The sequence below is a fragment of the Mesoplodon densirostris genome, chromosome 12 (assembly GCF_025265405.1).
Source record: "Mesoplodon densirostris isolate mMesDen1 chromosome 12, mMesDen1 primary haplotype, whole genome shotgun sequence".
Lineage (NCBI taxonomy): Eukaryota > Metazoa > Chordata > Mammalia > Artiodactyla > Ziphiidae > Mesoplodon > Mesoplodon densirostris.
In genome coordinates, this window is record NC_082672.1 from 54,452,608 (window position 1) to 54,477,013 (window position 24,406).

The 24,406-nt window shown below is 41.1% G+C and overlaps 1 protein-coding gene across 1 annotated transcript; it reads left to right on the forward strand.

The window, feature by feature from the left end:
* The first annotated feature begins 2,809 nt into the window (after nucleotides 1–2,809).
* POPDC3 (popeye domain containing 3) lies at nucleotides 2,810–22,439 on the forward strand. The gene is made up of 4 exons (XM_060115104.1): nucleotides 2,810–2,992; nucleotides 18,635–19,371; nucleotides 20,305–20,413; nucleotides 21,629–22,439. The coding sequence occupies exons 2-4, from the start codon at nucleotides 18,887–18,889 to the stop codon at nucleotides 21,908–21,910; spliced, it is 876 nt and encodes a 291-aa protein (XP_059971087.1). The 5' UTR covers nucleotides 2,810–2,992; nucleotides 18,635–18,886; the 3' UTR covers nucleotides 21,911–22,439.
* The last annotated feature ends 1,967 nt before the right edge of the window (nucleotides 22,440–24,406 follow it).

A 24,406-nucleotide genomic window follows, 5' to 3' on the forward strand; every position in this document is an offset into this window, starting at 1 on the left:
AACAAAAAATAAGCAGATTCACAGATATAGAGAACAAACTAGTGGTTACCAATGGGGAGAGGGAAGGAGTGAGGGGCAATATAAGGGGTAGGGTATTATAAGGTACAAAATAAGCTACAAGGATATACTGTATAACACAGGGAATATAGCCAATATTTTACAATAACTATAAATGGAGTATAACCTTTAACATTGTGAATCACTATATTGTACACCTACAACCCATGCAATATTGTACAGGAACTATACTTTTAAATAAATAATAAATAAATAAATGAAAATGAGTGATATAGAGAAATAGAACTATGGAGAATTATATAGGGATTAAAAAATGAAAGAAACACAGAAGAAAGAAAGAAGGTAAAAAAGAAGAAAGGAAGGAAGGAAGGAAGGGGTTAGTGAGCAAGCCTGGCTGAATTCATACCTCATTTAACTAGATTAAATGAGACCTGGTTTAGTACTTAATTGCTCCTAGTTCTTTACCATAAGTATTCTTCACATTACAGTTGCAACTTGAGTTGTACAACCTGAGTTGACTGTGTTTCTGTCCTGCCACAGAGGTTTAGTCAAGAGACTATCCCAAAGGACCTGCAGGGATGAAGGCTATGGATCTCAGATACACAGTCTTTGAAGCAGAAATGCAGTTGGAAATCCCAGAGAGCCCTCGACCTGTGGCTGATCCATAGGGCACCACTTCATTAGTTTTTGTCTCATGAAGACTTTGCAGTGAAGGTCAAGGCAGGGACATGTATGTGAAGGAGTAAAAGAGAAAAACCAGAAGGCATCAGGACAGCAATATTTAACACAAAGTTTATCAAAGAAGGAACTACACTGTATGTATTAATATGTTGAATACCTGAACCACACATACAAGTTGTATTAGTTACTACAAACTTAATGGCTTAAAATAACACACAATTACTACCTCACAATTTTGCTGGGTCAGGAGTCCAGGCATGGCTAAACTGGGTCCTCTGCTTAGGGTTTCACGAAGCCAAAATTAAGGTGTCCTCTGTTCTGCATTCTCATCTGGAGGCTTGACTGGGGAAGAACATTTCTAAGGTCACTTAGATGGTCAACAGAATTCATTTCCCTGTGCTTGTAGAACCCAAGGGCCCTGGCTTCTTGCTGGCTGTTGGCGAGAGGCTGGTCCTAGAGGCCACCTACAGCCCCATGCCCTGTAGACTTCCCCAGCATGGACGCTTACTTCATCAAGCCAAAACGGACAGTCTCTAGAGAAAGTGTGCCACCAAGACCAAGTCTTCTGTAGAGTAATGTCGTTACAGGAGTGGCATCCATCACCTGTGCTGTATTTATTGTTTACAAGCAAGTCACAGGTCCCAAATGTACTCAAGGGGAGGGGATCCAACAAAGGCATGAAACCCAGGAGGCAGTGGGAATCATGAAGCCACCTTACAATCTATCACACAAGCATATCTTTGCTGCTTCTGAGTTTTTAAATTAAAAATGACCATAAAAAAAATAAAAATGACCATGAATATAATCCTTAAAAACATTGTAATGTACAACACTAAATAAGAAGTAAAATCTAAACCCAGAATACATCTGATGTCAAAGATCATGACCTTCTCACTTCCCCAGTCATATCCAGTTTAAACTGGATTTCCAACATCTCTGAGTCAATCCCTAGAATGAAGAGTAAGAGCAAAAGCCTGGAAGACAAGCGGTTTCTAGCTACGTTCGGGCTGTAGGAATATGGTTAATTTTTGGCCCTCAGTCCCAGTAACAATTAAAGGAGGTTAATTTTACCATTTATATTACTTTAACTGTTATTCTGGGGACCAAAAGAGACACTGATTACTCAGGAAATATTTTGTTCCGGGAATCACTGTCACCAACACAGTTATATAACACGAGTGAGGGTGCTGAGAGAGGGGAGGAGATGGAAACACTCGAGTAAGTTGTATTTCACTGTTCCCTCACCAACCACCATAGGGTTTGACCACCAAAACCAAAGAAAACTTCACTAACTTCATAGGAGGAAAATATGCATTTGATTTTTGCCTTAAGTTGTATGCACTGGTTCATTACTGATTTGAACTTTTTTATCATCTGTATTTAATTTTTTTTCCTTCTATGATCGTCCATGCTCTTTATACATTTGCTTTATTCAGACGTTCACTGATTTGAATCAAGATATTAAACGTGGGGCTTCCCTGGTGGCGCAGTGGTTGAGAGTCCGCCTGCCGATGCAGGGGACACGGGTTCGTGCCCCTATCCCGGAAGATCCCACATGCCGCGGAGCGGCTGGGCCCGCGAGCCATGGCCGCGGAGCCTGTGTGTCCGGAGCCTGTGCTCCGCAACGGGAGAGGCCACAGCAGTGAGAGGCCCGCGTACAGCAAAAAAAAAAAAAAAAAAAAAAAAAAAAAAAAAAAAAAAAGATATTAAACGTTCTCTGTCCTATACACCCAAATATTCCCATCGCCTCTCAGGTCATTTCACCTCTTTTTGTTTACAGTGCGGGGCGGTGGGGTTGGGTGTGAGGTAGCGAGAGGGCAGACGTACAGTTGCTTTCCATCCCAGGAGTCAACCCCATGGCTCACTGCCGAGGATAACAGCGAATAATACAAGGTTCATTTTATAACTGTGATTGGTGTTCACTTCGGGAAACCCATCTTCGCAAACTTTGGTCCGCCGCGATCGCTAAGTTGATCAGAAGTCCGGCGGCTCCCAGGAGGCTGGGGCTGCCCGGGCCCAGCGCGCCCGCGACCGCCGCCGCCACCACCCCCGCCGCCCCTGGGGCGCGCGCCCGTGCCCGGCCCCCGCCTGCACCGCCGCGCCGCTCCGCTCCGGAGCCGGGCTGCGGTCACCGAGCGCCCGGGCGCGGATGCGGGCGCCGGCCCGGGGTTGGCCAGGAGAGCGCGAGCCGGGCGCCGGGGGCTTCGCGCCGGCTGCTAGGGCTCGGCGCGCTCGGCTGGGAAACTTCTCCGGGCTCGAGGCCGGAGCTCAGCGCGGGGCCGGAGAAGGCCAGGTAAGGAGGGAGCCGGGGCGCCTCGGCCGCCGCTCTCCCGCCGCCGTCCGCACCCTCACACCTCGCAATGCTGGGGCCGCTCGCCGGGCGAGGCCTCTGTGCTGGCCCCGCCCCCGGGTGGGGGCCGCTCGCCGCAGACCCCCGGCAGCGCCCGTGCTTCGCCGCCGGTGCTACTGCGCGCGCCGAGCCGCCGCAGGGCTCCAGCCCTGCTCGAGCCAGCGGCGAGCCCCGGGTCCGCGCGGCGCCGCTCGAGCTTGGCGGGCGTGGGGTGATCGCTGCTGCGGGTCGGCGCGCGGGCCCTGGGCGCTCGGGTCGTCAGCGCATAGAGGTGAATCTTCCTCCCACCTCTGCTGTTGGTCCCACTCTTGCCCCGAGCACCTTGGAGTCCCCGCAAAAGGCCGGATTTTCGAGGGAGAAAAGCTGCTTCTGGGGGCCCTGATATCTTTAGGTTGGCCTTGGGGAAGTCGGGCAGCGGCGGGAAGTTTCCTTCTGCAAAGGGTCTGACTAGGGTCAGGGTTTCACGCTGAGTTGGGGACCGAGAGAGCGACCTCGTCCAAGGTCACGCTGACCTGTTTACTCTATTTGGGGAATGCCCCTTAAAAAAAAGGGAAGGAAGGAAAGAAAAAGACGTTTGAAAACCACTAAATTACCTCCTCACCAAGGTCGGTTACAGAGGTATGAGACATTTTGAGGGTCTGTATTTTAAGAAAAGATTAAAGGCACAGAATCAAATACAGTAATAGGACTATGGCCCCCCAAAAATTGTTTTAGTCGGGAGATATTTTGCAAAAAGTGAAAAAGTTCTATATGTAAATAAATGGAAAAGTAGAATTAGAAACCCACTTTTCTACGTAACCGAATTTGATTTTCTAAACTTCTAGAATGTGACAGCCTTCCTTCCTGACTTTTTTACTCCAACTTTTGTGGTTAGGTATTTTCAATTTGCAAGCTTGCACATTGCAATTGAGTTTTATGGCAGCCTTAAAAAAAGTATTGCTCTCTGTTCATACTAAAGTTTGGTGGCTATTTTCTTTTCTGTTATTTTTAATACCAAGGACTGTTGCATGAACATATCCCTGGTGTGACAGTACAGGAACTTGGCATTGTTCTTTGTGGCAAGAGAAAACCAAACAAGAACTACCTGAAACAAAACATAAACAAAACGAAAATTGGATCTCCTTCCACATTTGCAAAATGAAGAGGTCTGGCTGATCCCAGATGATCTTTAAGGCTCTTTCCTTCTCTGGGAGACTGGGTTTGTCTTTTGAAGAGTTTGGGATACAAATATTAAGTGAAATCTAGAGTAAGATGTTATCTGTCCTAAAATTTTATACATATAAACTGGGAGACATTTGATAGTTGAGTTTCTTTAATCTCATCAGTCTCTCAAAATAGCTGAATCATTGTGCATCCTGGGTTTCTAAATGGTGATATTCTATGTTATTAAATAAAAATGTGTCATGGGAAGCCCAAATCCCATGTTTCTTATCACAAGACTGACTAATAGGGTTGACACACTGGAGCATTCACGTCTGCTTATTTTGAAACAGTCCCCAGGAAAGATCAAGAATGGTTATGAAGCATTTGCTGTAGTATGTGAGCATAACAACACATAGCGACATGACAGGCAAGAAGTTTTGAAACAGCTTTGGAAAATATCCAGGATAAATTTGCAAGCCTGCAAATTGCGATTGAAATCTTTTTTTGTAATTATGGGTGTTGGTCAGCTGGGATTATGAGCTATAGAGAATAAGTAAGAATTTACCAGAGTATATTGAGTCATTAATGAGATTTTTTTTTAAAGGAAAGGGGAAAATATTTCTCTCTTTTATCTAAGTAGTTAGACGAAAATGTCTTAAAGTGAAATTTACAACCGGTTATTTTATCAATTAAATAAATAACCCAAAGTTGCTAACTTAAAGTTCCTGTAACAATGCTGGATCCTCCTCCAGCCCAGAGAATTCAGGGATGAATTCATACAGACCCAAAGTGAGATCTTCTCATTTTGTGCTTTTCAGCAGAATAACCTCTAGTGACTGTCACACACACACTCTGAAATTGGTGGGGGAGGAGGGATTTATGGTCTAGAAAATGGTCTATAGCAGCTGAGCCTATAGAATAACTTTCATCTCTCTGAGCCTCATTTTCCATTCTGAACAATGCTGATAATACTATTTGGGTTGCAGAGTTGTTGTGACTCCTAAGTGGGTCAGCATAGGGAAGACCCAGTGTCTGGCACATCATAAGAGCACAGCTCATCTTAGTTCTCCCTGTCTTCCTTAGTAGGTGTTTGTTTATTGACTGAACAAACTGTAGGTTGAACAGTAGGTCACAATTTTTTGCTTTTGATTTCAGAAACTCCATGTGGCAAAATCTTGACAATTGTTGAATCTTGGTAATGGGTATTTGGGATTTATTATATATTATTTTCTCAGTTTTGGAATATGCTTTAAATTATTCATCAGAACAGAAATTTAAGAGTGAATCTGAAAAAAACCCGCCTTATAAGATATATTTCTAATCTAGCATTTCATTTTTAATTGGAATTTTTAAAATTATTCTATATGGACAGGAAAGAAAAATTACAATTATATAGAGTGAATGGATGGGTGGGGAATGATACTGGAGAGCAATCCATGGTGATCTTCAATTTTTCGTGAAAATTTTTTTTATTTTAAAAGGATCCAAAAATATCACAATGTTGATATTTGTTAATTATGGTTGTTGGATTCATGGATTTTTATTCTCTGAAATTTTTGTATTTAAAAATTCTCAAATTAATATAAAACCACCTTTTGGTTTTGTAAGATTATTATAAAGGAAGCAGGGACTTCTCTGGTGGTGCAGTGGTTAAGAATCCACCTGCCAGTGCAGGGGACATGGGTCTGATCCCTGGTCCAGGAAGATCCCACATGCTACAGAGCAACTAAGCCCATGCACCACAACTACTGAGCCTGCACTCTAGAGCCCACAAGCCACAACTACTGAAGCCCTGTGCCCTAGAGCCTGCGTGCCACAACTACTGAAGCCCGTGCACTCTATGGACCACGTGCCACAACTACTGAAGCCTGCACACCTAGAGCCCGTGCTCTGCAACGAGAGAAGCCACCGCAATGAGAAGCCCATGCACTGCAAGGAAGAGAGGCCCCGCTGCTCGCCACAACTAGAGAAAGCCCTCATGCAGCAATGAAGACCCAACGCAGCCAAATAAATAAATAAATAATAAAGTAAGCAAATAATACAGATATGTGCAAAGAAAAAAGTAGTGTCCCACCATACAAGGATAACCACCCTTAAGATTAAGTGAAGATCATTCCATATGTCTTTCTTTGCATTTATACAACTAGAAGGATACAGACACATTACTGTGTAATGTGGTACTCCAATGACACATATAATGTTTGGGGGTTTATTTGTCTCTTTGCTTTTGGTCTTTGATGGAAGTTCTAAAAAACAAGTTTGTTTGCATTTTGATCTTCAAGACCTTAGACTGTCTTTTAAAATGTAGCATTTATTTTAAAATTCAATATGCAACAACTGACTTTAAATGAGTTTTAAGTAGCTTAAGTTTTTTGCATATAAGATATATTTTTAGATTATTTTAGATCTCATAATTTGAAGCTGGGTTTTAATTATGTCAACATTTGAATTTCACTAAAATGCAAGCCTCATGAGGGCAGGGATTTATTGAATTACTGCATATGTTAATTAGTAATGTTTTCCTGGCCATTTGAAAGTTGATGATGCAGTCAATTATGCTATAATGCTTGTTTTGAAAACCAGCGTCATTCCAATGCAATTGAAATATTAGGGAACAATTTGAGCATAACACAAATTCTGCACTTGCTTATATATGATTTACTCAGCCAGAAACACCAGGTGAACACAGTAAACTGCAACCAGCTAACGGAGCCCTGTAGGAATACACAAAATGCAAACACACAGAGACCTCAACGTCTACCAGCTACCTTGGTTCACCATGTGGTATCCTGCAAGATTGTGTTTTGCTATTCTGCAGTTAGGAATTTTTCTACATAAAAACACACTCATTCAACATCCCAAGGATGTTTAAGCACCTTGATTCAAAAAAGGCAAATAGTGCATGCAAAAGGAAAGCTTCAGTATTGAAGAGAAGCTTGAGATAATCAAATATTTTGAAAGAATCAAGAGAATATGTAGTATTTCCTGAGCAGCAGGAATAAGGGAATAATCCACATTGCAGATCATGACAGGAAATGGACAAAAAAGAAACATCTATGGCTGGAATAAGCTCAAGTACTACAAAGTCAATAACAACGAGGCTGAAAGAAATCAAAGAAATGGAAAGATTATTGAGTACATGGATGGAGGACCAGTGAACAATCTTTCTCACAGTCAGAGAGAAAGCTCCTGTCTATATATGAACACCTGAAATGGTCATTCCCTGCAGAAGTGCTCCTGTTAGCACCAGTAGTGGCTGGTTTGGTGGTTTCAAACATCGTTGACCCTGGTGTGTGATCCACTTGCTCATTAAGCCCAAAAAAATGACAAATGAAAGATTATAGCCAATTAGCTAGCACACATGAACTTAACAGGTGTGTTTTCCAGGAAGGAAAATGAGAACCTGAAGTAAATAAACATAGAAAAAGTGAGTTCATTTGCTGCATATAGGAAACTTGGAGGAGAGGTAAGTAAAGGTGTCTACCTTGGACTCATATCAAGAAAAGACTGTTAGTGCATCCATGATTCCAGCTTCTCTTGCATCTTTCATCAGGAATCTTAGGTGAACTTACTGCTTGACATGATAGCAGGTGATCGAAAGTGAATGGCTTCCTGCTTGTGCCTTTAACCATTTCCAGGACATGAAGAACTCAGAAGAACTTGAAGCAGAGTACGGGGGTTGTTCGTTTAAAGCAATCAAATGATGAGCTTGAGAAGGAGGGGTTTACTGCTGTGTCTTCAAATTCAGAATTATAGGGCACTGCGTGATTCAACACAGGACTCAACCTATCCTTCTGTTGCTCCAAAAATTGTAATTTCTTTTTTTTCTCTTTTTTTGTCTGTATTGGGTCTTCGTTGCTGTGTGAGGGCTTTCTCTAGTTGTGGCGCGCAGGCTCAGTAGTTGTGGTGCATGGGCTTAGTTGCTCTGCGGCATGTGGGATCTTCCCAGACCAGGGATTGAACCCGTGTCCCCTGCATTGGCAGGCAGATTCTTAACCACTGTTGCACCAGGGAAGTGCCTGTAATTTCTTTTTTTCCTTCCAGTTTTATTGAGATATAATTGACATACAGCACTATATAATTTTAAGATGTGCAGCATAATGATCTGACTTACATACATCATGAAATGATGACCACAATAAGTTTAGTGTGGGCTTCCCTGGTGGCACAGTGGTTGAGAGTCCGCCTGCCGATGCAGGGGACACGGGTTCGTGCCCCGGTCCAGGAAGATCCCACATGCCGCGGAGCGGCTGGGCCCGTGAGCCATGGCCGCTGGGCCTGCGCGTCTGGAGCCTGTGCTCTGCAACGGGAGAAGCCACAACAGTGAGAGGCCCACGTACCGCAAAAAAAAAAAAAAAAAAAAAAAAAAAAAAGGCATACTCCAGCCTAGAAGCCTAGTGGTACATGAAGAGACTTAGGTATTATGTGCAAACAAAGGCTGGTGTGGACCTTCTGGAATCCAGAAGGCCACAATCCAATCTCCAGCATAAAATTTATAAGATTGTCTGAGATTTCCAGTGTATACCATGAGGTATCATCAGAAGATGAAATGATAAAACAAGACCATGTAATATAATTGCTTAGAAAAGTGGAGTTCTCCTAAGGGAAAAGGAAAAAGTAGTGCCTTCCTTGGTAGGATAAAGAGGCCAAGAGCTGTAGTGGGGTTGGCCATCTTTTTAGGCAGAAACCAGATGGTGACACATCTATGCCTTGGATAACATCTGACTGTAGTATATGAATATTGTAGCCAATATCATTTACATTTATACCAACTCTTTGCTCTTAATCTTAGATAATTCTTCCATATTTATACATTTATATGCTATACATATGCACTATTTGCACAGCATCATGTCAAGTCTTTTCATTTCCTCTCTTATTGCTTGAGAAGCTCCAGGCCAGCACTGTCCAAGAGAAATATAACGCAAGCCACATATGTAATTTAAATTTTTCTAGTAGCAACATTAAAAAATAAGAGGAATTAGGTGAAATTAGCTTTAATAACATGTTTTATTTAACCCAGTATTTCCAAAACATTATCATTTCAACATGTAACCAATATAAAAATTATTCACGACTTATTCCTTATCTTTGTACTAAGTCTTCACAATCCATTGTGCACAGCACATCTTACTTCAGACTAGCCATATTTCAGGGCCTCAACAGCCACATGTGGCTCATGGCTCCTGCAATAGCCAGCACACCCCTAGAATTCTAAGGCCTCTGATCATGGGCATTTAACTTCAACTCTCATTTCTCTTTGTACTCACTTTCTAGATAATCTTGCCAGCTCCAGTCCTTATTCAGGATTGTGCTGTGTTATTACAAGACAACTGTTACATACCCCTCCATCCTGCCCCTTATCTTCTGTTGTGAACTCTGTTGCTAGACCAAGTGCATCAGGTTAAACATGACTCAAAATGAGTCCCCCTTTCCTCTGATTTCTTTCCGAGCTTCGGGAAAGAAAGGGATGAAAGGAAGATGAAAGCATCTTCATCCTTTTTCTGTTCCTGTGTCTCAGTAGAGACACATCTTCCTTTCATTTCTTCCTCATGGTCTAATATATGCTTTCCTTTCTTTTTAGTCCAACACCTAAGCCATTGATTCAGGTATTGATCATATCTCACTTGGACTTCCTGGCTTATTAACCTGCTTGTTCCAAAACTGTATTCTACACACTGCTTTTCTCCCTGACCACTGTTATCATTGCTATATATATATATATATATATATATATATATATACACACACACACACACACACATATCCATACATATATAATGACCAATTAATAAAGCCAATATTTAAAAAATGCACACACTATCTACATTCATTTCTTTAAAAAAATACTTAAATATATACCCCAACTGAGAGAATAAGCAAATTATGACGCTTTAAAAAGGAAAATATATATAATGGGCAATATAATATATAGTGAAAGCCATGTAGACCGATAATAAAGGCCATAAAAACTCAGAACCTAGAAGGTGCACTTCAGCCACCATGTTAAGGAAAGGCTTCTGCAGAATATCCACAAACCTTGAGCCCCCTTGGAGATGAGTGGTGAGGAAGAAAAATGCTTCCTGACCTGAGCAAAGCGTAGAAATGAAGACACACAGGAGAAAATGTGCCTTTCCAGCCCTTTAAAAATAAGCATTAGGGCTTCCCTGGTGGCTCAGTGGTTAAAAATCTGCCTGCCAATGCAGGGGACACGGGTTCAAGCCCTGGTCTGGGATGCCGCAGAGCAACTAAGCCCGTGAGCCACAACTACTAAGCCTGCGCTCTAGAGCCCGTGCTTCGCAACAAAAGAAGCCACTGCAATGAGAAGCCTGTGCACCGCAATGAAGAGTGGCCCTCGCTCACCGCAACTAGAGAAAGCCTGTGCGCAGCAACAAAGACCCAACACAGACATAAATAAAATAAATTAAAAAAAAATACTAATAAGGATTAAAATCCAGACCCTTTACTCTATAGAATGTTCTGGTGTCTCTCAACCCTATCCCCCTAAAAGTTTGTAACCCTGGTTGCACAACAAAATCACTGGGAAATTTCTGAAAAAATTCCAGTGGCTGGGCCCTACCACAGTCCTTAAATAATTAAACAATCTCTAGAGTTGGGCCCCAGTCATAAACCTGATGTTAAGATCTGCAGTCATAATTCAGTTCTGCCCCTCAGCTCTACATTTTGACCTATGCTAGGAATAATGTTCTATTTCATATCATGGAGAGTTGTGTTATTTTAGAGCTAAAAGGAACCGTACATTATTTGTCCAACTCTTTCATTTTATCAGTGAGGGAACAGGTCTGGGAAGCTTAAAATCACACACTGTTTAGGGGCACAGCTAAGACTAGGACCCTTCTCTTAAGTAGTAATGCCAACTGGACAGACTAGATAGCAGAATGGTGCACTGACACCAGCACTACAGCCGTGGACAGACAACTAGGGACCAGGGAACATTACATGGAGTAATCAGCATGGGAGGACAGCGAGTGGTCAGCCAGGAATGGACACAGCTGAGGCTCTGCAAGCAAGGATAATTCAGAGGTCCTTCAGGAACAAAATAAAATAATGGCTCTCAAACTTTAGTATGCATAAGAATGAACTGGGAGCCTATCAGAAATGCATCTATCTGGGTCCCTTCCTGGCTCAGTAGTTCTGGGGTGGGGCCAGGGAAGGAGCATTTTAACAAGCCACCGAGGTGATTCTTTTTTTTTTTTTTTTTTAAGATTATAAAGTTTTTTTATTTTTTTAACGTTTTTATTGGAGTATAATTGCTTTACAATGGTGTGTTAGTTTCTGCTTTGTAACAAAGTGAATCAGCTATACATATACATATATCCCCATATCTCTTCCCTCTTGTGTCTCCCTCCCACCCTCCCTATCCCACCCCTCTAGGTGGTCACAAAGCACCGAGCTCATCTCCCTGTGCTATGCAGCTGCTTCCCACTAGCTATCTATTTTACATTTGGTAGTGTATATATGTCCATGCCACTCTCTCACCTCTTCCCAGCTTACCCTTCCCCTTCCCCATATCCTCAAGTCCATTCTCTACTGGGTCTGCATCTTTATTCCTGTCCTGCCCCTAGGTTCTTCATGACCTTTTATTTTTTTTTTAGATTCCATATATATGTGTTAGCATACGGTATTTGGTTTTCTCTTTCTGACTTACTTCACTCTAGGTCCATCCACCTCACTACAAATAACTCAATTTCGTTTCTTTTTATGGCTGAGTAATATTCCATTGTATATATGTGCCACATCTTCTTTATCCATTCATCTGTCGATGGACACTTAGATAGCTTCCATGTCCTGGCTATTGTAAATAGAGCTGCAATGAACATTTTGGTACATGACTCTTTTTGAATTATGGTTTTCTCAGGGTATATGCACAGTAGTGGGATTGCTGGGTCATATGGTAGTTCTATTTTTAGTTTTTTAAGGAACCTCCATACTGTTCTCCATAGTGGTTGTGTCAATTTACATTCCCACCAACAGTGTATGAGGGTTCCCTTTTCTCCACACCCTCTCCAGCATTTATTGTTTGTAGATTTTTTGATGATGGCCATTCTGACCAGTGTGAGATGATATTGCATTGTAGTTTTGATTTGCATTTCTCTAATAATTAATGATGTTGAGCATTCTTTCATGTGTTTGTTGGCAATCAGTATATCTGCTTTGAAGAAATGTCTATTTAGGTCTTTTGCCCATTTTTGAATTGGGTTGTTTGTTTTTTTGATATTGAGCTGCGTGAGCTGCTTGTAAATTTTGGAGATTAATCCTTTGTCAGTTGCTTCATTTGCAAATATTTTCTTCCATTCTTAGTGTTGTCTTTTTGTCTTGTTTATGGTTTCCTTTGACGTGCAAAAGCTTTTAAGTTTCATTAGGTCCCATTTATTTATTTTTGTTTTTATTTCTATTTCTCTAGGAGGTGGGTCAAAAAGGATCTTGCTGTGATTTATGTCATAGAGTGTTCTGCCTGTGTTTTCCTCTAAGAGTTTGATAGTGTCTGGCCTTACATTTAGGTCTTTAATCCATTTTGAGTTTATTTTTGTGTACGGTGTTAGGGAGTGTTCTAATTTCATTCTTTTACATGTAGCTGTCCAGCTTTCCCAGCACCACTTATGGAAGAGGCTGTCTTTTCTCCATTGTATATTCTTGCCTCCTTTATCAAAGATAAGGTGACCATATGTGTGTGGGTTTATCTCTGGGCTTTCTATACTGTTCCATTGATCTATATTTCTGTTCTTATGCCAGTACCATACTGTCTTGATTACTGTAGCTTTGTAGTATAGTCTGAAGTCCGGGAGCCTGATTCCTCCAGCTCTGTTTTTCTTTCTCAAGATTGCTTTGGCTATTCGGGGTCTTTTGTGTTTCCATACAAATTGTGAAATTTTTTGTTCTAGTTCTGTTAAAAATGCCAGTGGTAGTTTGATAGGGATTGCATTGAATCTGTAGACTGCTTTGGGTAGTACAGTCATTTTCACAATGTTGATTCTTCTAATCCAAGAACATGGTATATCTCTCCATCTACTTGTATCATCTTTGATTTCTTTCATCAGTGTCTTATAATTTTCTGCATACAGGTCCTTTGTCTCCTTAGGTAGGTTTATTCCTAGGTATTTTATTCTTTTTGTTGCAGTGGTAAATGGGAGTGTTTTCTTAATTTCACTTTCAGATTTTTCATTATTAGTGCATAGGAATGCAAGAGATTTCTGTGCATTAATTTTGTATCCTGCTACTTTACCAAATTCATTGATTAGCTCTAGTAGTTTTCTGGTAGCATCTTTAGGATTCTCTATGTATAGTATCATGTCATCTGCAAACAGTGACAGCTTTACTTCTTTTCCAATTTGGATTCCTTTTATTTCTTTTTCTTCTCTGATTGCTGTGGCTAAAACCTCCAAAAACTATGTTGAATAATAGTGGTGAGAGTGGGCAACCTTGTCTTTTTCCTGATCTTAGTGGAAATGGTTTCAGTTTTTCACCATTGAGGATGATGTTGGCTGTAGCCAGGTGATTCTGATGGAAGTGATCTGAACACACCTGCTGGGAAGCACTAAACACTAATCTAAGGAACAGGATTGTTGTCGGCTTCCAGAGACTGGCTTCTTGGCCACTGGAAAGTGAAGACTTAAGGATGGGTTGGTTCTGGGTCTATACCTGCCAGCAGTAGGCGGCCAGGACACAAGATAGGGAAGAATGATAGAGATCACTCCTGCAGAAATGAGTAAATTTAGAATTACAGTATAAGGATGGTTCATCTTCAACTGTAATCCTCTGAGGGAAAGAAAACTTTTGAAAACTGTATTCTCCAAATGGCTCAGCTCTATAACATACAAGCAACAAATACAGCAATGGCATTTCTATTTAAAAATTTGCTAAGAATTTTTAATGAAGATTTTCTCATCTGAATCTTCCAGCACCCTTTAAAGTGGACAGAATAGGTGATATTACCTCTGCTTTACTGATGAATAAATATGTCTGAGTTCATCTAAGTAGCAGGGAGGAAACTAAAGCCTACATTTTCTAAATCCTGGTACTGTGGAAGCAGAATGATGCAGTTTAAACTGTGAATTTCAGAGTCAGGCAGACCTGGATGGAAGCTTAGTTCCAATATGAGCAGTGTGGTAACCTTGAACAGTTTACTTGACTTCTCTGAGTTTTCTCATCTGTGAGTTGGAGATAATAGTACTTTCCTCATGGGGCTGTTGTGAAGATTAAATGAGATAATTTTTCAAATATGTCTGGCACATAGTTGCTGAATAAGTGCAGCTCCTTAAAGATAAGCAGAGAAAACTAGCTTTTTTTTTTTTTCCAAACAACATAAATTTATTCTCTCATAGTTCTGGAGGCCAGAAGTCTGAAATCATGGTGTTGGTAGGTGTACTCCTTCCAGAAGCTCTAAGGGCGATTCTGTTACTTGCCTCTTCCATTGTCTGGTGGCTGTCGGCATTCCTTGATTTATGGCTGCATCACTCCAGTCTCTGCCTCTGTGGTCACATTGCTTCCTCCTCTTCTATCTGCATCCTCTGTGTGTCTCTTATAAGACCAATTGCCATTGGATTTGGCCCATCCAAGTAATCTAGGATGGTCTTCTCATCTGGAGATCCTTAACTTAGTTATATCTACAAAGACCTTTTTTCCAAATAAGATTACATTCACAGCTTCCAGTGATTAGGGCATGATCATATATATTGGGGGGCAAAAACTAGCTTTAAGTTCATGATTATTTCCCATATGGAACACACACCAAAGTTGGGATATGATTCCAATTAATGAGTAGAATATTGATGGAATTTTGATCTTCTTCGTTGCCTAGCAACCCAAACTAACACAATACCACATGCTGCCAGAGTTGTTTTAATCAGACCAGGAATTCAGCTGCTCTTAAGGAACTGAATGTTCTAAGAGGACAGAAGCATTCTCCTATGAATTTGGAGTTGTGCCAGATATCTTAAATAAGTGATGTCCCGAGCCCTCAGTCAAGGTCTCCTCCACTTCTGTTCCTTTAGGTGACAGAAGATGTTAGAACATCTGTTGAACTGGATAGAGAGTGGGGATGGAAAAGGCAGAGTGGGCTTGTACCTCTATACCAGTGTGTTCAGTCCACATTCACTGAGTGCCAAGGGTCAGAAGTACAAAAACATTTGTCTTTGCCCCTTAAGAATTCTGGAATCTAGAAGAGGAAGTGAGTCAATGTTGAATAATAATACAGCAGATTACTTCATGAGTGCCTTTCTATGTCTGTGTCCCTGGCAGTATTCTAAGCATTATGGATTGAGCAGTACAAGCAGATATAGCAGGTCTCAAATATCCACTGTTAAGATTATTATTTTACTGGCAAGCTGTCCTGGCAGAATATCCCACTGGTCTCCCAACACATTAAATCAGATTCACAACCTTGAAAGACACATTGCCTGCTGGGGAGGGCATGAAGCTGAGTGGAGGAGGACTTGAACTTCCACCCTGTGACTTACTGCCTCCTTTCCCTGAAGCAAGTTACTTAACCTGTCTGGTGCCCCACCTTGCTCATCTGTAGGCTGAGCATGATGCCTTAGATACTGCCTCCCTCACAGCAGTAAGTGTGATGCAGGGAGGTAATAAATGGCCACGTTCTGAACCGATAACTGCCATTTCTGAGCTGATCTTCATCCGTTTGCCACCCAGTTTAGATTACATTTCACTGAGCGTCTTTGTCCCTGCCTTTACGTTTCCTTATTCCCTAGAACTCAGGGTCTTACAATTTAAAGAGCAAACTTGGAAATATTTTGTTTATTTGCCCTTTATTTTGTCTCCGTCATTTGTATCCCCATGTGTTAACTTCTTTTGCAGGGACGACCCACTTTATTGCTTAAGAAATCCATTGTGCTCCTTTGGCATTTCAGCAGTTATTTACCCAAAAACATGACTTAAGGCCTACAGGCCTTTAAAGCAGGCAGCTGGTTGATGAATCATGTGCAGCATTCATATAGCGCTACTGGCACATGTCAGATGAACACTCAGGCTCATCACCTGCCCCTGTCAGTTCTTCCTCTTCTAATAGAGTACATCTGTTTTGGTGACTGAATAAAAACACACCAAGCAGAGAAAGGCTGGGTGTGGAGTAATTTAATCAGGGCAAGTCAGCACTCCCTGTTGAGTGAGATGGTGTCAAGGATAGGAAGACGGCTTGGTAGCAGCTTATTGAAACAGAAGCCGACTGGGAAGGGCCGGAAACACAGTTCCTCATATAATCATAATGGGTCACACTCCAGGAATGTAGGTGGCCCAGTATATCCCCCAAGTCAAGAGTTTAAGGGGACAAGATTCCCATAAGCTCCCCTCTGAATTCCCACAAACATTTTACATGGCCTCTCCCTGTTAGCATCATTTTAACAATTTGTTGAGGATTATAAATTTTTCAGGAAGTTCAAACCCCAGTTCAGAGCTCTCCTGGTGGTGCTTTTTAATATTGGCTTCGTGGCTGTGCTTGGTATCCTAAGGAACTGATTAATTTAAAATCCCACGTTTTAAAAGTAAAACAGCAGGGGGACTGACATTTGCAGTCTGCATTTCACAGTTGTCACTACTCATTGTATTTTTAAAAAACGTTTCTTTGTTTTGAATGTGCAGTAATATATAATTTTGTGTTTTGTTTAAAGAGGAGAAATGAAACATATTCAGGATGCCAGTCTGCCTTGAATCTCATCTCTCACAGAGAGACGGGTGGAGTGATCATTAGAGGGATGCAGACTGTGTAAAATGTTTTTGAAAGCAGCATAAGTAGAAATAACAATATGGTTGTAAGTTATAGGTCTGTGTTGTTGCTTCTTTTTTTCATGATTCACCTGGTGATATTCTTTTTTTTTTTTTTTTTTTTTTTTTTTTGTGGTACATGGGCCTCTCACTGTTGTGGCCTCTCCTGTTGCAGAGCACAGGCTCCGGATGCGCAGGCTCAGCGGCCATGGCTCATGAGACCAGCCGCTTCGCGGCATGTGGGATCTTCCTGGACTGGGGCACGAACCCGTGTCCCCTGCATCGGCAGGCAGACTCCCAACCACTGTGCCACCAGGGAAGCCCTGGTGATATTCTTAATGTCATTACTTTCTGAGAAGAGAATCACTGCCCAAGATGAAAAACCAGGAACTTCAGCAGCAGCAGCTTCTTTATTTTCACTTCTAGTTCTGTTGGTAGTAACACTATTCCTTTTTTCACTTCAGCTAAGTCATTTTCACCTCTGTTTGTGAACTTTTTTTCTATGAGACAAGATCTATGATATCTGATATTTTATTAACAGGTGTTCTGGAAAAATCCGTCTCAAGATAAAAACACTAAATATAGCACACAAGTTCAAGGTTCTTGAATGTTATTTTGATTTCAAAAAAGTCAATCTAATGAATGCTTCACACTGAAACCATTTATTGTTAAGAAACCTGGTGATAAATGATACATACCCTACAGCTCTGTCATCATGGTTAAATCTCTCCTGAGTCAGATCACATATTAGCATTTTTACCATATGGCTGAAAGGGTAGAGAATATATGTGCAGAGGAACAAGTCGCTAACATTTTTGACCATCTGGTAAATAAATGTGTAAGTAGCAGGAATTTTAATATTATTTATTTAGTTCTATGGATGCAACCTTTAACCTGAAATAGCCTCTAATACAGTGAAGGAGAACTGAATTTTTATTTCTCAAACAATTTAGATCTAATTAATTAAACATTTTCACAGTCTACTCTGTGCTCTTAAAATCTGACTCCTAATTGTGTGCTTGTTATGTTTATTGATTTATTAGGGCTTCTCACCGTGCCTAATTTAAAATCTCTCTCACGGGAGATCACATGATTGGATCTGGCATGCAGGCTCAAGTCCTGAAGCTCTGCTCTGCCACCAACCACTGTGTGGCCTTGGATAAATTACTTGGCCTCTCTGAGCTTCGAATTCTTCATCTGTAAAGAGTGACTAACATATTGTCAAACAGTATCTCTAAAAGGGTGGGCCATGGAAGGCCATGGATTGATGCATCAAAATCATGTGGGGAGCTTGTTCTAAATACCAACACTTAGGCTCCACCCTCAGAGATTCTGACTCAGTATATCCAGAAACAGTCTATGAATCTGCATATTTAGTCACTGTCCCAAGAGATTCTGAGGTATACTGAATTACTCTTAAAGGGACCAGCTGATTATAGCACTTAGCTTTCTTGAAAAATATGTAGTTAGTTAATTGTAACAAATACTAAAATTTCTGTAAATAATTTATGATGATTAATAAGCCTAACTCTAAAATATGCATTTTTATACCCCAGAAATTTAACACTTTCAGTCTTTGTGCTGAAAACATTTTAACTTCATAGAAAATAGGATGTCAACTTGAATAAGTAATGCTGATGGCTCATTGAATATACTTCTCAATTCTCCTTGTTTAATTAGAATCCTTTCTGTTTTATTCTTACACAGGAAACCACAAAATATTTGTGGGCTAGATCTAAATCAGGAGCCCAGATGAACTTAAGGATGCTAGCATGGGATTCTTAGTTTTTCAAGATTCATACACACCAAACCCTTAATCACCCCAACTCCAGTGTCCGGGCTTCCTCTGGTTTTGTGAAGACTGAGCAAAACTCTGATGATGGAAAAGCAAAGGACTTAATTACTTGCTTCGATATCATTTAACATCAACTGAGAAGTGAACCAGACGGTAGTACAGCCATGGAAAGAAATTCAAGTTTATGGAAGAACCTAATAGACGAGCACCCAGTCTGCACCAGCTGGAAGCAAGAGGCGGAAGGAGCCATCTATCATCTTGCCAGTATTTTATTTGTAGTAGGTTTCATGGGTGGCAGTGGATTCTTCGGGCTCCTTTACGTCTTCAGTTTGCTGGGGTTGGGTTTTCTCTGTTCTGCTATCTGGGCTTGGGTAGATGTCTGTGCAGCTGACATATTTTCCTGGAATTTTATATTGTTTGTCATCTGCTTCATGCGGTTTGTTCACATCGCCTATCAAGTTCGCAGCATAACCTTTGCGCGAGAATTTCAGCTGTTGTACAGCTCCCTCTTCCAGCCTCTGGGGACCTCTTTGCCCGACTTCAGAACTATTGCTATGAGCTCAGAAGTGGTTACTTTGGAAAAGGAGCACTGTTATGCCATGCAGGGGAAAACCTCCATTGACAAACTCTCCCTGCTTGTTTCAGGAAGGTTTGTACTCTTGACGCTTGCATGTCTTTCCTCTTTATTACTTACTAGCTTGTGTTTCTTTCTGCTGCATTTTCCATCTCAACACAGCATAGTCCTGGGCAGCATTTAGCATGCTGAGGCATGAGAAAGCCCTTGACACATGAGTCATGGACATAGGCATTTAGAGTACAGGGTATTATTTACTTGAAGCAGGTTATAATTTAGAGTCTTAATATTTCTTCATAGAAATCAAATGTATGAATTGGTTTGTCTGGATATGCTACTTGTTTCCAAGCTAATCATGAGAGTCAAGAGGATGATGCCAGCTTAAATTAATAGAATACTTATGTTAGCATGCAAAGTATTTTGAACAGATTCTGATAGGGCATTCTTTTAAATAATAAAGAACACTTAAATTTTATAATGATCATTTTTTTCAGTAAATTCTAGCAATTGCCCACTTGCTAGAAGGGGACGTGCACTATATATAAAATTTGAAAACAGAAGGTTTGGAGGAAGAAATACTAATGTGATTATTCATGTTTTTTAAAAGGTTAAATATTTCGTTTACAGAGGTATTTCCAGTGGTACTTCTTTATGTTCTTCAGTGTTCTCCTACTTAATTTAAAATCTGACTGAGTACATTGAAACTTTTAATTGAAATATATTATATACACATAAATGGGCACATATCATCAATGTACAGTTTGATGAATTTTCTGATGAATCTTACCCACTGTTCCAGAATCCTAACCATGGGAGGAACAGCAGTACATAAATCTTAAAGGGGATTTTTGTCACTTATTGTAATGTATGAATTTAATATTTTGCCCTTAAAGATTTTAAAAGCCAAAAAAACCATCAGAGATCGGAAATACTGTTCCCTATCCTCATCCCCAACTTAGTGCTCTCTTTCTCCTTCCCTCATAACTGATGTCCTTTGTGTTTGGGTAGGATCAGAGTGACAGTTGATGGCGAATTTCTGCATTACATTTTCCCCTTCCAGTTCCTGGATTCTCCTGAATGGGACTCACTGAAACCCACAGAGGAAGGCATTTTTCAGGTAAGGAATAACTAGCCACACTGTGAACACTGCCTCTTCTGTTTGTTTAAAAACAGGCAAACAAGCAAACAGAGCAGCAGATGACATAGGAATAATTTATATTTAACTTTGGAATGTACTTAGTATCATGCATGTCTTCCCAGTTCCGCTTGAGTCTTGCTGATTAATGTCACTTTATAGGTCCAGCAACAAGGAGAAGATTGGGTATTACATATGACAGGAAGGAGTCTGATAAATATTCTTACATTTTTCTTTGCTTAACTGAGTATATGGGAATTAAAATACAGTTAATTGATATTTGACTCTAAACTAAACACTGCCACCTGTCACAGTTTAGAAAAACACCAAGAACAAAAAATCTGCCCTTATTACAAAATAAGTGACTTTTAAAATTCAAAATACTGATGAATTTCAGTTGTTTTCTAGCAACAAAATGCTAAACTTACTGTCACTACTCTGCTGCCATATCTGGTAGTTTTGAAAGATAATCCTTTCAGTAGGTTCTGTCTATTATGGTATACTTCCTCTGGTTAATACATGTAGCATACCTGTGTGTGTATACATGTGTGTGTCTTTGTAATACAAATTCCTATACATATGCAGAATAGGTTAATTCTATTCGGTACTGCAGAAACTGCATTAGGGTTAAATGCTTACAGTATTCAGGACTGACTTGGAAATATTTCTCTAACATTAGCCAACTTTATTATGTTTTAATATCAAGTAGCTCTCACATCACTGAAATGCAAAATCTAGATACCCAAACTTAGAAAACAGATAAACTGGAGATGGGCACAACATTGTGATTATTCATGTTATAAATTACATATATAGTAATAAATTTTGTAGTTTCTTTTTTTTTTTTTTTTTGCGGTACGCGGGCCTCTCACTGTTGTGGCCTCTCCCGTTGCGGAGCACAGGCTCCGGATGCGCAGGCTCAGCGGTCATGGCTCACGGGCCCAGCCACTCCGCGGCATGTGGGATCTTCCCGGACCGGGGCATGAACCCGTGTCCCCTGCAACGGCAGGTGGACTCTCAACCACTGCACCACCAGGGAGTTTCTATTTTAACAATATATTGTGGGTTGGTAGGCTTTTTTAATGTTAAAATCAGCACGAGAAATTCATTTAAAATTTGGGGCCAAAAAAAACCCCACATGGCAGAATGTTTCTTGCTTCCTAATCTCTGATTATGTGTGGTCTTATGTTTGTTTAGGTAACCCTCACAGCAGAAACTGATTGTCGATATGTGTCCTGGAGGAGAAAGAAATTATACTTGCTTTTGGCTCAGCATCGTTACATCTCCCGCCTGTTTTCAGTTTTAATTGGCAGTGACATTGCAGATAAACTCTATGCCTTGAATGACAGGGTATATATAGGAAAAAGATACCATTACGATATTCGGTTACCCAACTTCTATCAAATGTCAAGTCCTGAAATGTCCAGATCAACCCTGACAGAACATTTTCAGAATTCCGGACGACACTGTGATAAATGACAGCGAAGCCTGGAGTTTTATAATGATAAAAGACTCTCTTCATCACTCCCCGAATGAAATAGCAAAATACAGAAAATTGAGCTCACTAATATTTTTATAAATCCAACTCAGAGGCGAGATGCCACTGCCAGCTGTTTCATTCATCTCAACGTGTGCATTGTGAAGAAATTTTACAAGTTGTTTTCTGTATTTCTCATTGGAATATATGGGGGGGCGGTGAGTAACTATGGGCAGTTTGTCCTTTTCTGCATCAGCACTGGGAGAATGCAATTTTGCATTCTCAAATATGTCCTCAGACTTATTCAAATCTGCTGCCTTGCCCTACTGAGTTAGTTAGGTGTTGCTTCTCAAGAAGCAGCCATTAAGTGCTCTCAGCAGGAGAGTGGGTAGCTACTGTCCACACCCATGTTTCCAGAATTCACTTTTTGCTACAGCCTCTAATGAAAGCAACATGTGTTACTGTGGTGGGCAGCAATTACTTATTTTAAATGTGAAGTTATTTAATATGACTAGAAAGCAGAATAAATGCAAGAGGTAACAGTATGCCAATCTTGAAGACTGTTTTATTGCTACAAATAATTCATCAGCTTAATCATTACAGTAATGGGCTTCCCTGGTGGCTCAGTGGTTGCGAGTCCGCCTGCTGATGCAGGGGACACGGGTTCGTGCCCCGGTCCGGGAGCATCCCACATGCCGCGGAGCGGCTGGGCCTGTGAGCCATGGCCACTGAGCTTGCGCGTCCGGAGCCTGTGCTCCGCAATGGGAGAGGCCACAACAGTGAGAGGCCCGCGTACCACAGAAAAAAAAAAAAAAAAAAAAACATTACAGTAATGATTACAGTACATTACAGTAATCGTCCTAATCATTACAATAACATATTTTAAAAGAGGCATTTCATGAAAAGCAAAGCTGCATACTAATTACTGAGTAAAAAGAATACTTGTGAATAAATAGTAAAAATGTAGCACAGCATCTCAATTTTCCATGTTCGGCTGAAAGGGCAAGAGGGGGTGGTTTGGCTAGACAGTGAGGGACTCCTACTGAAAGCTCCACCCACCGCAAGCACGCCACCGCAAGCATGGGCATCTGCCTTCTAGCCACTCCTTCAGCTTTGTAAAGAGACAGATCTGATCCCTACCTGGAAAAAACTGGTTTTCTGAAGCTCACGTGCAGGTCATGTTCTTTGGTAGAAAGATATAGCATCCTACATTTAGCAAGTGTATATTGAGCACCTACTGTGACTCCAGATGCTGACCTGGGCACTGGGAATATTTCAGGTAACAGAAATCCTATCCTTCATAGAGCTCACATTCTGGAGGTGAGGGAGACAGATAATAAAATAAATCAGAAACACCCAGAGGTAGAAAGAGATAGTACCATGGAGAAAGCTAAATCAGGGAAGGTGGCTAGGAAGGGGCATTGCAATTTTAATAGTGGTCAAGGAAGGCCCGAGAGAGAAAGGTAATGTTTGAGCAAAGGCCTGAAAGAAGCCAAGGAACGATGCATGCAGCTATTTGGGGAAAGCCATCTGGGCCGAAGGAGAGCAAATGAGGTCTTTAGGCAAAAGCAGGAGCGGCTGGGAGGCCGGCATGGTTAGAGCAGAATGCGCACACGGGAGAGAGGGCAAAGAGGTAATATGGGGGCCTAATAAGCATGATAAGAACTTTGACTTTTATTCTGAGAATGACCAGAAGCCATTGGAGACTTTTAAATAGAAGAGTGATGTGATCTGCCCTACGTTTTAATAGAATCATGTTGGCTAGTCTGCTGAGAATAGACTAGGGGAGATGGGGACAGGAGTGGACCTGGAAGGGGAGATCAGGGTTCAGTGTGAGATGCTTATTCAACTCTGAAGTAGAGGAAATAGTTGGAGGAGTCTAGAGTTCAAGAGAAAGGTCTGGGCTGGAGATAAAGATTTGGGGGTATTTCACATATAGATGATATTTAAAGCGATGAGACTAGTTGAAATGGTCAAGGGAGTGAATGTAGATTCAAAAGAAAAAATGGTCCGAGGACCTTTCCTTGGGACACTCCCTTGTTAAGAGGACAGGGAGGTGGGAAAGAGTCAGCAGAAGATGCGAGAAAGAGCAGCTAGTGAGGTAGGAAAAAAACCACGAGTGTGAAGTCCTGGAAGCCAAGGGAAGAAAGTGTTTCAAGAAGGGAGCGATGAACTGCTTCAAATGTAACCGACAGTCAGGTGATAGGAAGTCTGAGAATAAACCATTGGGTTGAGCAGCATGGAGGTCACTGGTGAACTTGACAGGAGAGGTTTTAGTGGAGTGACTGGGGACAAAAACGTGACTGAAGGAGGTTGACGGGAAATGTGAGGCAAGATGCTGGAAGAGCAAGTGTAAGTATGTTTATCAAGTTTTGATGTGAAGGGAAACAGATATGGTTGGTAGCCTGAGCAGGAAGTGGGATCAAGAGAGAGGATGTTTTTGCTGTTTTGTTTTTTTTTTCTTAGATAAGAGAAATACCAGCATATTTGTATACTGA

Bases quoted from the DNA above. Each gene is read 5' to 3' on its own strand.
- POPDC3 (XM_060115104.1), top strand. From the start codon at position 18,887: ATGGAAAGAAATTCAAGTTTATGGAAGAACCTAATAGACGAGCACCCA. The intron at 19,372-20,304 runs GTTTGTACTCTT...GTGTTTGGGTAG, and splicing joins TCCCTGCTTGTTTCAGGAAG to GATCAGAGTGACAGTTGATG. The intron at 20,414-21,628 runs GTAAGGAATAAC...ATGTTTGTTTAG, and splicing joins CAGAGGAAGGCATTTTTCAG to GTAACCCTCACAGCAGAAAC.